Below are 15,505 nucleotides of genomic sequence, written 5' to 3'. Positions count from 1 at the left end.
TTAGTTGTACTTACTGGCTGCTGTTAGAAAGTTTAACATTTTGGATTAAATATATAAGTCTCTGATTTTAGAAGCTTTGTGTTAATGATATTCAAATACAGAGAGTTTAAATTTAGTTCAAAGATCTATGACAGTTTCCTTCACACACAGAATTATTTTAAGTTTGACATTTGCAAATTGAGTACAGCTTGTATTTCTACAGCATTGAATACTTCTGATTTCATGTTTTAGAGCATTTGGCTTGCATGTTAGACATGTACTATTAAAGTATTGAATAGTTTAAAGGTTGTTTGCTCTTTATAAACACACATGAACTTGTCTGACCTTACCTAACTTAAAAAACATCTTTTTCCATTTGATTTCTGAAAGTGATGTTTAACACCAGAAATCTAGTTTTATTTTTGATGGTTGCAGTTGTTAAAAAGTTTGAAAAGTGTACAACTAACATTTTGACAAATGGGAAGCAGATTTAAATTGAGAGGTGAAACAGTATCACTAGACAGATGGGAAATTCTTTTGTCTTGAAAGATCCTTTTAAAAATTGTATAATTACAACTTGGACATTGATTTTCTTTAAAATTTATAAGCTTACACCTTGAAAGATTTGAAGGTAGGTATTAGAATTTTAGTTCCATTTTAGATCCCTTTTCTCATTTGTAGAGGTGAGAAGAGCACTATAGTATAAACTGCCTCATTTTCCTTCATTAAACCAGTTTGGGATAAGCTAGATTTTAAAAAAACACTTAAAACACACCATATTATTGTCTTAGTTTGAAATTATTCGGTGTGGAAGGTTATTAATACACTGTCAAATAATTATTCAAGAGATTTACTTTGCATACAGTTTTTATGTGTGCCAATGCTTTTATTTAAAGCAAAAGTCAAAACTTTCTTTCCTACCAGTTTATACTTCTCTGAGAAAAATGCTTTTATACTGTGAATTTATGTGTTTAGTAACTAATAAAAAAGCTTTGTATAAATTTTGCTTAAAAAGATGACCTGTGTGGGCCCTGGCCAGTTGGCTCAGTGGTAGAGCGTTGGCCTGGCGTGCAGGAGTCCCAGGTTCGATTTCTGGCCAGGGCACACAGAAGAAGTGCCCATCTGCTTCTCCACCCCTCTCCCTCTCCTTCCTCTCTGTCTCTCTCTTCCCCTCCCGCAGCCAAGGCTCCATTGGAGCAAAGTTGGCCGGGCGCTGAGGATGGCTCTATGGCCTCTGCCTCAGGTGCTAGAATGGCTCTGGTTGCAACAGAGCAACGCCCCAGATGGGCAGAGCATCGCACCCTGGTGGGCATGCCAGCTGGATCCCGGTCAGGTGCATGCGGGAGTCTGACTGACTACCTTCCCGTTTCCAACTTCAGAAAAATACAAAAAAAAAACCCCAAAAAACGATGACCTGTGTGGATAGTAGTTGACTTCATTTGTTATTGTGTTTCATTTTATAGAGTGCTCTTGAGTCAAGCAAGGCAGTATGCCATTGCTGCTGAAAAAAAGAATGATCTTCAAGAGGAGCCCGCTTCTTCCCAAAGAAGGATTGCCAGTCAGTTTGATTGGGCTCTAATGAGACTAGATAATTCTGTCCGGAGAACTGGCCGTATCCCAAAGACTCTTCTACAAAAGGTCTTTGATAACGCCTGTCACTCAGGTATTTCAAACTTTTCTGTTCAGAAAGTTGGATAATTAATAAGTAGTTCTTTGGGGGGTAAGGTTTTTGATACTTTCAGTTTTGTTCGTTATTTCTAAAGATCATGATTTTATGTAATAACCGTGATCTTTCTGTCTTGCCAATGCATACGCGCAGAGTTTTGAGTTAAAGACATTCTGTCTTGGATGTATATTTCAGAATTAAGGAAAAATTGCCTTTTGCTTTCCACAGTGTATAAAGGGGATGTTGAGGGGAACATGGGGGTCAGGATGTATTCAGTGGGACACTTGAATCTATGTAAACACAATAAATTTAAATCAATAATAAAAAGTCATTTTGAGTAGTAAATATTTTTGGAAGGTATTAATTAGTTTTTCTTATTTTCCATTGTATAATGTTAGCTTTCCCTAAGATGATTACAAATGACAGATTCCCAGAAACACTGATAATAATTTCCCTTTTATTCTTTCCCTTTTCCTTTCACTTAATTATTAACATTTATTTGAGTCACTTATGCAACTTTGATAATTTGGTGGAATCTGTTAAGCCCTCTACTTCCCTGCCTTCTTACACACACCAAAAAGCCCACATGCAAACACATAATTTTGTATGTACTGTAGTTTCAAAGCATTCACTGGTTTCTAAAGCCCATCCATTGGATTTAGCCATATTCAGTAGCTATAGGGCAGGAGTCCCCAAACTTTTTACACAGGAGGCCAGTTTACTGTTCCTCACACCGTTGGAGGGCTGCCACATACAGTGCTCCTCTCACTGACCACCAATGAAAGAGGTGCCCCTTCCGGAAGTGTGGTGGGGGCCGGATAAATGGCCTTGGGGCTGCAGTTTGGGGACGCCTGCGCCTGACCAGGTGGTGGCACAGTGGATGGAGTATTGACCTGGGATGCTGAGGTCTCTGTCTTGACCATGGGCTCATCTGGCTTGAGCCCGAAGGTCACAGGCTTGAAGCCCAAGGTTGCAGGCTTGAGCAAGGGGTCACTGGCTCAGCTGGAGCCCTGTCGTCTCCCACCTTTCTCATATGTGCCCTCCCCCGCCCTGTTAAGGCACATATGAGAGCAGTGGTGAATAACTCAAGTGCCACAACTACGAGGTCATTTTTCTCATCTCTCCCCCTTTCTGTCTTTCTCTAGCCAAAAAAAAAGCTATAGAGTCTGATGATGAGGGACACTGAACAAGTGCCAGTTATAGTTAATGTGAATTTAAATAATGTTTTTCATTTTCTCTCTGATTTTTTTCAGTTGTACAGCTATCACCACGATTAATTTCAGAACATTTCTATCACTCCACAAAAGAAACCTCCATATCCCCATCAGCCCCCAAACTCTCCCATCCCTTCCAGCCCTAGGCAACGACTAGTGTACTTTCTGTCCTTATAGATATGTTTATTCTGAATACTGTGTAAAATGGAATCATACAGTTAGTAGTTTACTTATTTAAAGTCAGCTTTCAGACATTTTGATAAAGGACATAGATAAAAGAAGGAAGTTTATATTGTTTTGTAACTGTTTATAAACTTAAAATTGATATTCATGAGTTTTAATTGTATTGCTTTGTGTTATTTCATAAGATGCTGAGAAGCTTAGCCTTTGAATTGCAGTAAGCACTGCCTGTAAGTTAGATTCTTTGTATTTTTGTATTCTTTAGTCTTGCAGATGACATAGATTTATAACCTTAGCTGCCTTAAGAAAGGAGACTATTTTTAAAAAACTTAGAAATTTTAGTAATGTTGTAAACTGTACTTGTGGGTTAGGATAGGATTTTTCCAGGTTATGGGTAGTCTCATAAGGGAGGCAAGAGATTTTTGAATATTTACAGATTTCAGTTTAAAATTGGATATTTATCTCTATGGTATTGATCCTATGTTAAGTGTACCCATTAATCATTTTTCATAGGTTGCCCAGGTGGTAATCATGCCTTGCTTCTGCTGCGCAGCTGTGGTTCTCTCTTGCCTGAACTGAAGCTCTCAGAGAGGACAGAATTGGCTCATAGTATATGGGATAAACTTCAGCAGTTGGGTACGATTATTAGACTATGTGATGTGTATAAAAGGTGTAGATATTTTTTTCCTTTAAAGAATTTCTTTACATAAATGCTATAATTTAATAAAAACTTATTATTATTTTTTATTATTAATTTTAGAGAGAGAGACAGAAACATCAATCTGTTCCTGTATGTGCCCTGACTGGGGATCAAACCCTCAACCTTTACATGTCTGGATAACACTCTAAACAACTGAGCTGTTTGGCCAGGGTGCTATAATTTAATTTTATGGAAGGATACTTGATTCATAATTTTTTTAAATACAATTTATTTGGTGAGTTATAGCGACACCTAGGGGAATTAAAAATAAGATAATTTTTCATAGCAAGTATTACTTATATGGTAAGCTAAAAAGCAAAGGAACAAATGAAAAAGGCCTTTGGTCTATCATAGTTATAAATGCACATACTATTTTACTAAGCAGTTCCCATTTGTTAGAATTCAGATGCAGATATACTCAATCGCTTCTTGTCCTTTGGGCTAAGATCAAGTGTAAATGCAGATATACTCAAATTTGCAGGATTTTGTAGCTTGTTTGTAATAGTAAGAAAATGGGACACATTTTAATGTCCCTCACTAGGGTATTGGTTAAATAAATTATGGGGTGTTCATAATAAAATGGAATACTGTGCAAATGTTAAAAAATTGGCCCTGGCCGGTTGGCTCAGCGATAGAGCATAGGCCCAGTATGTGGAAGTCCCGGGTTCGATTCCCATCCAGAGCACACAGGAAAAGCGCCCATCTGCTTCTCCACCATTCCCCCTTTCCTTTCCATTTTTTCCCCTCCTGTAGCTAAGATTCCATTGGAGGAAAGTTGGCCTGGGTGCTGAGGATGGCTCCATGGCCTCCACCTCAGGTGCTAGAATGGGTCTGGTTGTAAGGGAGCAACACCCCAGATGGGGAGAGCATTACCCTCTAGTGGGCTTGCCAGGTGGATCCTGGTTGGGCACATGCGGGAGTCTTGTCTCTCTGCCTCCCTGCTTCTTCAGAAAAATACAAAAAAAAAAAAAATGAAGTTCTTCATATACTAATGTGGGGTATTCTTCAAAATATAAATAAAAATTAAGGTGGAGAACAGTGTGTTCAGTATGCTACCATTTTGAAGAAAAATGTTTATGTTTATGTGCATATAATATTAAAATATTTTGGGAAGATTGCCCTGGCTGGTTTGCTCAGTGGTAGAGTGTCAGCCTGGCATGTGGAAGTCCCGGGTTCGATTCCTGGTCAGGGCACACAGGAGAAGCACCCATCTGTTTCTACACCCTTCCTCCTTCCCCTCGTTTCCCTCTCTCTCCTTTCCCTTCATGTAGCCATGGCTGTATTAGAGGGAGTTGGCCCCAGGCACTGAGGATGGCTCCATGGCCTCCACCTCAGTTGCTAAAAAATGTCTCTGCTTGCAAAGGAGCAAGGGCCCCAGATGGGCAGAGCATCACCCCCTAGTGGGCATGCCGGGTGAATCTTGGTCGGGGTGCATGCGGGAGTCTGTCTCTGCCTCCCCTCCTCTCACTAAAAATAAATAAATAAAAAGAAAAACATATTTCTGGAAGAATGATAAACACTCGGGACAGTTTTTACTCCATACCTTTTTATACTTTTTCAGTTTTGAACTGTGAACGTAGTACCTATTCAAAAAATACAGTAGCTTAAAAGACCATTTGATAAACTCCAGTGTTTATCCTTGATTTGAAACCATTTTAAAGGATGAATGCTTCTTTAACATGTTAAAATCTAAAGCCAACAAATAATAAATAACCATGTAAAATGGCAATGAGATTAAAAGTGAAACAATATTAGAAATTAGGTAATTTGCTTGTTTACCTGTATAATTTCAAAAATATCAACTTACAGTAAAATAGTTGTACATATTAAATGGTCAAGAATCCATAACTTTTCCCATTATTCTAAATGGATAAAAGTATTCAAGTGTAGCCACAAATATATAAAATATATAGGAAATCATTTGAGAAATGTGCAGCAATTATATTTAAAAAACTAGAATAAAGACAGAACCTCACCTTAAGAGCTTTGAATTTGTCTAGAAGTAATTTTTGGTGACAAGTTCATTTTTTAAAAGTGTTTAAAAATAGAGATGAGATAAATGTACTTCAGAATGGAAAGGGGGTTTCATCGTGTTGCATAATTATATTGCAGATGTTGAATTGCACCTGGTTCTCTCCAAGACCCTATATAAAGAATTACGGTGGTTAAGAGATGGGCTCTCAAGCCCACCTACGTTCAAATTTATGGGCACTTACTAGCCATGTGGCCTTGAACAAGTAAAAGTCAGTTTTCTTCATCTGTAGGATGGGGATGATAATAGTGCTCACCTCAGAGCTGTTGTGAGGAGCCGAGCCTCTATGCAGAGCACTTAGCACAGTGCCTGAGACATAGTGAGCACTTTATGTGTCTACTACGATAAACAAATGTTAATTTAGTAGACCAGGTCTCTGCTTTGAATCTCAAACTGATAGCAGATACTGACCACAGGCCTGTGTGGCCACAGGCGGGCAAATAAAGGTATGAAATTTAATTCATGAAATTTAAGTAAAACCTGTTAGCACTAGATTGATGTGATGACCATGATGTCATGAGTGGGTATAGTAAGGCTGAGAGGTAAACTTAATTGATGTGGTCTTAGGAAGGATGGGTGCAGAAGCAAAACAAAGGGCATTGGAATACAGATAGTAATTAACAATAGTAGCAGAGTAGAAATGGAGTTCAGTGACTGGGAATGGAGTGGAAGGGGAACCTTCAGAGTCTTTTGAGTAGCCTGCTTAGTAAATAAGCAAAATTGCCAGCAGAGTCCTACCTGTATAAAACAGCTAATGTCACAACCTGCCCATCCCAGTGTGTCTGTAATGTCGCAAGGACTGCTTTATGTAGAAAAATCAGTCACTTTAAATACAGGGGTACTGTCGGCAGTTTCTAACAGGAAGGGAATACTATGCTTCATAAATAAGAGACTTCTCAATATCTGAATAGGCAGTTACTTGTAACTAGCAATTCGGTAATTACTGTCTTACATGTTGAGCTTGCTCTGTCTCTTTTCTGACAGGATTTCTACAGGTGGGTCCAAGTTTAGGGTGAATACTGAAGTGTTCGTTTTCCTCTTTTTGTTTATTAAATTTAAGTACTGTACACCTTTTAGTTGTGATAAAGAATATGATTTTAAGTGCTTTTCTAAAAATTTGATTTAAATTTCATTTTTAGGTACTGTGTATGATGTGAGCCACTATAATGCTTTACTTAAAGTCTACCTTCAGAATGAACATAAATTTTCCCCAACTGACTTCTTGGCAAAAATGGAGGAAGCACACATTCAACCAAATCGAGTAGGTAGTTGCTACTATATATAAATGTTTGTTGGTCACATTCACTCTTCTTTTTTTACCCAGAAATATTATTTAAAAAATATTAACTGGCCCTTTTTGTTGACAGGTAACATACCAAAGGTTGATTGCTGCTTATTGTAATGTAGGAGATATTGAAGGTGCCAGGTATGGAACTCCATAAACCTATGTATAAGGAAACAAATGTGTAAGTCTTGTAAACCTAGAATATATTCACTCTTTCTTTGAGTTTCTTCTTTATAAGGGATATTTATTTTTGAAGTATTTTAATCTAGTATATTTGGTAATAAGACTTATATACAATATAAAATTGTGTAAGAGGTGAAAGATAAGTAAAAATTGCTATTTTAATTAGAAGTTTGATTTATTGAAGCAGAAATTTAAAATTATTGAGGTGTAAAGCTGGCTTTACTTTATTTAGATTGTTATTTTCTGAAAGAAATGTTATTAGCCATTTAAACTATTCATTTATAAAACCATATTTATCTCACTGATTCATAAAAAGTGACATTTGTCTGCTTGTGTAAAAATTTTCACTACTTTTGGATAGAAGGTTTAGGAAATAAGGCGTAAATTAAAATATACAACCTTATTTTTAATTCAATAAATCTTATTAAACTATGCTTTTTAAAAGTTAGTAGTATAGAAGAAAATCAGATTTAAAAATTACCATTTATAACAAGACGATGTCAAGACTGTTGATAACTTCAAGGAATGGGGTTTTGTGTGTTTGTGTTGTAGAAAGTGTTTTCGATGTATAATTCCAAGGAGTATTTTCATTTCTTTTCTATTGCAGCAAGATTCTTGGATTTATGAAAACTAAAGATCTTCCAGTCACAGAGGCAGTATTCAGTGCCCTTGTTACAGGGCACGCAAGAGCTGGGTAATGTACAATCTAAGGCTTTATTCTCAAGCAAGGTTTAAATAATAGAAAAGTATTGCAGAAAATTCTTAACCCATGTTTACCCCTCAAAAAAATCTTCAGTGTGTGAAGGTAGAACATGTGAAGGTAGAATAAGGTTTAAAAAATACCTTATTCTTTTTCTTTTAATGAGGGAGAGACAGACAGGATCAGACAGGTAGGAAGGGAGAGACATGAGAAGCATCAACTCATAGTTGTGACACCTTAGTTCATTGATTGATTGCTTTCTCATATGTGCCTTGACCTGGGGTCTCTAGCTGAGCCAGCGACCTTTGGGCTCATGTCTATGATCCCACGCTTAAGACGGCTACTCTGCACTCAAGCTCGTGACCCTGCGCTCAAGCCAGATGAGCCCATGCTCAAGCTGGCGACCTTGGGGTTTTGAACCTGGGTCCTTAGCGTCCCAGGCCAACCCTATCTACTGTGCCACTGTCTGGTCAGGCAAAAATTACTTTATTCAGTTTCATAAAACTTTTATTTGAAAATGTTCAGTTTCAATAATTGGGCCTTTGTAAAGTTTAACTGATCTGCTAGTATCCTGAAAAAGATTTTTTGTTTTGAAGAACAATTTACTAAATGTTATTCTTCTCTAACAAGGTAAATTTCAGTCAGAACACACTTAGCAAAAGAATGCACACTACTTAATGTCTATGTAATTATTATACAATTTGGATTCTCTTTTGGAAAAGTTACCTGTAAAAATTTGAGATGTTGATGATGTTTATTATTTCAGAAATCTATAACCAGTTTAATATGTATTTTCCTTTTCTGATGTTAGCATGTTTTTCAATGGTACTTAAGAATTTTTAATTTTATTAAGCATAGGTACTGCATTTTAGATTGAATGATAATATTACATCTGACAGTATTGTAGTAACCTGTTTTGTTTTCTTTGCATTAACTTGCAGAGATATGGAGAATGCAGAGAATATTCTCACAGTGATGAAAGAGGCTGGAATTGAGCCTGGTCCAGACACATATCTAGCCTTATTGAATGCCTATGCTGAGAAGGGTGACATTGACCATGTTAAACAGGTATTACTTATATTGTGTAAATAAATATACTTTAAAATATTTTGTATAAACTTATTTTACATTTTGCATGAAACAGAAGGACATAGTTCTTACTTGTTTTTAAAGATTAAAGATATCTCTTGTAGAAGATACTACTGATAGGAGAATTTTTATAGTTTGGTACCTTGGTGTTAATGTAACAATGTTGAAATAGGACATCTCTGTTTCATAAAATCTTAAACCTTTAGGAAATAAGTGTTTCTAATGATAAAAAATCTTGGTATTTTAATAGATTTAACTTAAAAATACTGGTTTCTAACTTGTTCTTCTGATTTCTGCAACTGTCTATAGACTCTGGAGAAGGTGGAGAAGTCTGATCTTTACCTTATGGACCGTGATTTATTGCAAATTATCTTTAGCTTCAGTAAAGCAGGCTATTCTCAATATGTCTCAGAAATTTTGGACAAAATTACATATGAAAGAAGATGTATTCCAGGTAGTTTTAAAAATTTTACTTTTATGATTTTTCTAATCTGAATACTATTTTTACATGATGAAAAGGGCATTCTCTAACAATAAGGTGTTGTGGTAGATAAACATAGGGGTTTTTTTTTTTTAGTGAGAAAGGTTCAGACAGGGACAGACAGGAAGGGAGAGAGATGAGAAGCATCAATTCTGCGTTGCAGCACCTTAGTTCATCAATTGCTTTCTCATATGTGCCTTGACTGGGAGGTTTGGGGGCTGCAGCTGAGCCAGTGACCCCTTGCTCAAGCCAGCAACCTTGGTCTCAGCCAGCAGCCATGGGATCATGTATATTATCCCATGCTCAAGCCAGCGACCCCGCACTCAAGCTGGTGAGCCTGCACTCAAGCCAGTGACCTCACAGTTTAGAACCTGGGTCCTTTGCGTCCCTGGCTGATACTCTGTCCACTGCCTCACTGCCTGGTCAGGTGAACATAGGACTCTTTTTAAGTCAGCTTAGTAAACTAAAAAATTTGAGTTAATGAATATATGGGAATGTTTTGATTTGGAAACACTTCATTTTTATTTAGGATGTTATAAAGGATATATATTTTTGGTGATTGAGTTCATAAATTTACATTTCATATTTATTTCAATGTAAAAATATTCAATTTGGTAACAAAAACATCTTGGTTTTCTTTCTAGATGCAATGAACCTTATTTTGCTTTTAGTCACTGACAAATTGGAAGATACAGCATTGCAGGTTTTATTAGCATGTCCTATATCAAAGGAAGATGGTCTGAATGACTTCGGCAGTTTCTTTTTACGGCACTGTGTGACTATGAATATGGTATTCTGTCCATTTTTACATTGTAGACAGTGTAATACAGGGGTAGGGAACCTATGGCTCGCGAGCCAGATGTGGCTCTTTTGATGGCTGCATCTGGCTCGCAGACAAATCTTTAATAAAAAAAAATGTTAAAAATATAAAACATTCTCATGTATTACAATCCATTCATTTCCTACCGCTCATGTTCATGGTTGTGGGTAGCTGGAGCCAATCACAGCTGTCCTCCGGGACAACACCAAATTTTTATTGGATAATGAGTAACGTACACAGGTTGTTGTATGGCTCTCACGGAATTACATTTTAAAATATGTGGCATTCATGGCTCTCTTGGCCAGAAAGGTTCCCGACCCCTGGTGTAATAGGTAGTGAAATAAGATTTTTTTAAAGTATAAGAGCCTATTGTGAGATTAGATCAATTATAAATATTATGAAAGCTTTGTTTTTGTGTTGTAAGATATTGGATAAAAAGAGGTTGAGAGATACGAATATTTTCACCCAGAAGTGTTAGAAAATTTGCAGAAGAAGATCAAAGGGTAGGATATTTGTAGATCTTGCTGATATGTCCTTTTTCCTTCTCAGCCTGCAGAGAAGCTGAAAGACTACTGTAAGAAGTTAAAGGAAGCCCAGATGCACTCATCTCCTTTGCAGTTCACACTCCAGTGTGCTTTAGTAGCCAATAAAACTGGTACTGTATTCTTATAATTAAAACCAATATAAATAAGTATTTCTGAGGTAGCTTTGTAATAGTTCATGGTATCTCTTTCAGATTTGTCAATAGCACTAATGAAGGCTCTGAAAGAAGAAGGTTTTCCTATCAGAACCCATTATTTCTGGCCATTGCTCATTGGACATCAGAAGGAGAAAAATGTTCAAGGTTAGGTTTTGCCTTTTACAGATTTGTAATGGTTCAGAGAGCCGGTGTAACAGTTTCTACACACATTTAATTCAGTTTTTTGAGAAAGCATGCTTGCTTCTGAGTATCAGATCTTCTGAGAAAATTAAGTTGATTTAAACTATAGTAAACTATTACATAAGTATTTTAAAAATTAAATGTAGCCCTGGCCAGATAGCTCAGCTGGTCACAGCTTCATCCTAATATGCAAAGGTTGTGGGTTCAGTCCCTGGTCAGGACACATACAGGTGCAGATTGTTACCTCTTCTTCTCTCTTTCTTTCTCTTTCTCTCCCTCTGTCCCTCCCTTTCCTCAACCCCTTCTTCTCTCTCTAAAATCAATAAATTTAAAAAGTAACCAAATGTTTCTCTCATCTTAATTATATTAATTTTATTTCTTAATTCATCTCTGATTTTGATATTTAAACTGACTATAGTTTTAAATAGTTCATTATTCTTACGTTTTTCTAAAACTCTTTAGTTCTTGATTTTACATACAGCGTTTGAAATTAGTTTGCCTAACCTTATTAAAGATAAAGTTATATGTAATCAGGCCATTTTCTTTGTGGACCAGTCTGTTTCTTCTTAACTGAGTTGAGTTGCAATAATAGGAAAGATAGAAAAACTTTTATTACTCAATGAATGCTCGTGACCTGACAGCCTGGTGATTGAAGGACAGAAATGTTCAGTCTTTTAGGTTCTTAAGTACGGTTAAGCATTTAGCCTACTTTTCCCTTGTGCACATGGGATGTCTGTCGGATATGAATAAGAATTGAACAAATATTAAATTTTAGAGTACAGTATCTCATTCTTTGGTTTGCATTATTGGTAATTCAGAAAGAGTAGTAACATAAAAAGATGCTTTTAACAGAAGTACTTCCCCCTTGGGGAAACAAAAAATGCTCTTTTTCATTTTATCTCGAAGTATAATGTGCTTTAGAATGAGATGCAGAGTTGTTAGTATGACATTGGGTGACAAACAAAATGCACAAACAACAAAAAAGTGCTTTTAGCAGACTTTCATATTGCAATTGTATTTTAAATATATTGCTGTCTTCTGGCTTAAAGGAAATAGTGAAACAAGTGTTCCCTAATTGTTTCTGGCTATAAAAGTCTAAATCCTTTTTAGAAAAATCTTTGGAAAACAATATGCTAGTTGATTAACTCTTTGCAGAGCCTTCAGCTCTGAAGGCTTGAGGGAAGTATCCTTTAACATATTTTTTGAACCATAGAAAGTTTACATCATTCCATGGAAATAATTGGGCATATTAGTATTGTCTACTGTTACACAGATGTGAAAATACTTTTGGGGCTCCTGTTTAGATGTTTGTTTCTTCATCAGGTAATTTTGCTTTCTTTGACCTTAGCACTTTATTTCTACACTTGAATTAGGTACCACATTTTTATTGCTTAGTACACACAGAGGAATTCAGGTAATTTTTTTTTTATAGTTGTAGCTCAAAGTAGTATAAAAGTGAACTTTATCTTGAATCTGCCTTTTTTTTAAATCTTACAGTTTAGATTTGTGTGGTGCCTTGTTGAAAACTCACATTATATTGATGAGGGAACTGAGAGCCAGCCACAGAGAGGTTCAGCAACTGACCTTAATTGAGTTCCGCATCTAGCCGTCAGTAGTGTTGGGATTAGATGTGAGGATTTTTGTTCTCCTGTTTTAAATATTCCCATAAATACCATAACACCTGCATACTAGACATCAGTAAGTATTATGCTGAATTTATTTTATGAAAATTTTTAGCCATTGGTTAAAAGATACTGCTTTTCACATAGGTAACAAGAAAATGTTACTGAGTTTCTTTTAAAAAAATTTTTTTTATTTTTGTATTTTTATGAAGTGAGAAGTGGGGAGGCAGAGAGACAGACTCCCACATGTGCCTGACCCCTGCATGCGCCCGACCGGGATCCACCCAGCAAGTCCACCAGGGGGTGATACTCTGCCCATCTGGGGCATTGCTCCGTTGCAACCGGAGCCATTCTAGCGCCTGAGGCAGAGGCTGTGGAGCCATCCTCAGCGCCCGGGCCAAACTTGCTCCAGTGGAGCCTCAGCTGCGGGAAAGGAAGAGAGAGACAGAGAGAAAGGAGAAGGGGAGGGGTGGAGAAGCATATGGGCACTTCTATGTGCCCTGGCCAGGAATCGAACCCGGCACTTCCACATGCGGGGCTGATGCTCTACCACTGAGCTAACTGGCCAGGGTCTGTTACTAAGTTGTTTTTTTTTTGGATTTGCAAATACAGTTTATTTTACAGAAATTCAACATTATAAACAGCAGGCACCGCCCCCCGCCCGCCCTGCTGGGTGCAGACATGCGATGCAGAGTGAGCAGTGACGCGGCCCTACTGCTTTGGAGAGAGCGAGAGCGATGAACTTGCCCGCATCGGGTCCTGCCTGCCCTGCACCCGCACGTGCACACGCAAACGCCTGCCGCTTGCAGGCCACCAGAGTCTGTCTGGGCCCAGCTTGCACTGGGCCAGTTAAATGGTTCCAGCCCAGTTCTCCAATTCCTTCATGTCTTCGTCTTCTTCTTCCTTCTTCTTGGTGGGTTTTGATGGTAGAGCTATAGAGGGAACATTTGGTAGAGGGACTGTTTCAGGTCCACTGATTTCCAGCAAATTCTTGTCTAGTTCCTCCTGTTCTAGTTCTTCTAATTCTGCCATGAGCTCATCCTCGTCAAACTCTTCTCCAAACCCTACAGGTTTTGAAATAGCTGTTGAAATCTCCTCTGCAAGTTCTTGCTGGTCAGCAATGTCCTGCATTAACTCATCCACTTTGTCGATGCCCATGTTGTCGTGGGTAGCTTTCATAGCCTTGGCAGCATAGCCCATGTTCTTGAGCATCTCAGTGTTGGTGTTGGCATTCTCCAGGGCCTCAGGCTGGAACTCGATGGTCGACAGGGTGCCGTCAATCTGCGCCAGCTGCTTCTCATATCTCTTCCTGCGCTTCAGGGCCTGGAGGGCCGCGCGCTTGTTTTTGGTGCCGTGCTTCTTGGCGGCCGTCAGCTCCTGCTCGATCTTCTTCTCCAGGAATTCTTGTTTCTTACTTAGCATCTCCTCCGTGTCCCGCAGCCGCTGGATGGCCTCCTGGGGGGTTGGGCCACCCTTGCCAGACTTTCCCCCTCCTGCCCCAAACAGCTTCCCGAACACCAACATGGTTGCTGCTCGCCGCACCGGCCTGCGCCGTCGGTTCCGGCTCGGCTTCGGCGCCCGCTCCCGGCCCAGCCGCTCCCAGCCGCTGCAGGGCTCTCTGCCGCCTCCGCCCGGCAGCTGGGCCCGGCCGCGCCACCTCTCACAGGCCCCCACGCCTGGCCAGGCCGGCGTCAGGGCAACGGGCTGCCTACTACAACTCCCCCTAAGTTTCTTAATCACTGAAGGTTTTTATAATTTATCTTCCAATTACAGTTGACATGCAATATTATGTTAGTTTCAGTACACAATATAGTGATTAGACATTTTTATATCTTATGAAGTGATCACCTTAATAAGTCCAGTATGCATCCAACACCATACATAGTTATTACAATATTATTGACGATATTGCCTAAGCTGTACTTTATACCCCTGTGACTGTTTTTATAACTGGCACTGTACTCCATAATCCCTTTCACTTTTTTCACCATTTCCCCCAACCTCCTCCAAGAATCACTAAAGGTGTTTTATCTGGAAAATAGAAAAGCTGAGAAAGGTAATGAGAGTACAAGATATTGTCAGTTATCATATAGTTTTTAAAAACTAGTTTCTCCTTTGAGGAGGTCTAGAAATAAAGTAATAAATTCTTCAATCTTCCTTCACGCAACAGAGAAATGGCTGTATATATTCTGTATAGTTTCTTTAGTGTAAGATAAGCAAATAATATTTTTACTAGTGCAATGAACTTGTTCTTTGTCCAGGGAAAGTTGCATATAAACTGGTAGAAATAACAAGAAAATAATAGCTGAAGTGATGGAGGATGTAGAGCAGTGTTTTCTTTGGAATAAATAAAACCCTTCAAGATATCAAAGAAAGGTATTTAGGGGTCAGATCAAACTGAACCTAAACTTTTCAACAATAGGATGATCAAATATTGAATGCTAGAATTTTCTGGCTGTAGATTTAGCCGCCAGCAGCCAGCACCTGATAGACTGTTGTAATGACTTCCTCGTGACTCATTCCTCTGTGGTACAAATGGAAAAGTCACCACTTACAATTTTAGCAAGTTAACCTGAATGAGAGCAAATAACCCAGAATGACTAAGGATCTACGTATCTTCGTATATATAGAAAACAAAAATAAGAAAGGGCTGATATGAAAGTCTAAATGCCAG

At 38.2% G+C, this 15,505-nt stretch overlaps 1 protein-coding gene and 1 pseudogene across 1 annotated transcript in view; one reads left to right on the top strand and one right to left on the bottom strand.

Moving 5' to 3' along the window:
* LRPPRC (leucine rich pentatricopeptide repeat containing) overlaps window positions 1–15,505 on the top strand; it is a 97,575-nt gene that overhangs the window by 9,587 nt on the left and 72,483 nt on the right. The window contains exons 2-11 of the mRNA XM_066267024.1: window positions 1,443–1,642; window positions 3,553–3,675; window positions 6,911–7,032; window positions 7,139–7,197; window positions 7,847–7,933; window positions 8,881–9,007; window positions 9,338–9,482; window positions 10,154–10,299; window positions 10,879–10,984; window positions 11,066–11,173. Coding sequence (XP_066123121.1) covers window positions 1,443–1,642; window positions 3,553–3,675; window positions 6,911–7,032; window positions 7,139–7,197; window positions 7,847–7,933; window positions 8,881–9,007; window positions 9,338–9,482; window positions 10,154–10,299; window positions 10,879–10,984; window positions 11,066–11,173 — 1,223 coding nt within the window. The remainder of the gene's footprint in view (window positions 1–1,442; window positions 1,643–3,552; window positions 3,676–6,910; window positions 7,033–7,138; window positions 7,198–7,846; window positions 7,934–8,880; window positions 9,008–9,337; window positions 9,483–10,153; window positions 10,300–10,878; window positions 10,985–11,065; window positions 11,174–15,505) is intronic.
* Window positions 13,519–14,548, bottom strand: LOC136328659 (charged multivesicular body protein 4b pseudogene; annotated as a pseudogene).

The sequence above is a fragment of the Saccopteryx bilineata genome, chromosome 3 (assembly GCF_036850765.1).
Source record: "Saccopteryx bilineata isolate mSacBil1 chromosome 3, mSacBil1_pri_phased_curated, whole genome shotgun sequence".
Classification (NCBI taxonomy): Eukaryota; Metazoa; Chordata; class Mammalia; order Chiroptera; family Emballonuridae; genus Saccopteryx; species Saccopteryx bilineata.
The sequence above is the reverse complement of the archived record's forward strand: the minus strand, read 5'-3'. Positions and strand labels throughout refer to the sequence as shown.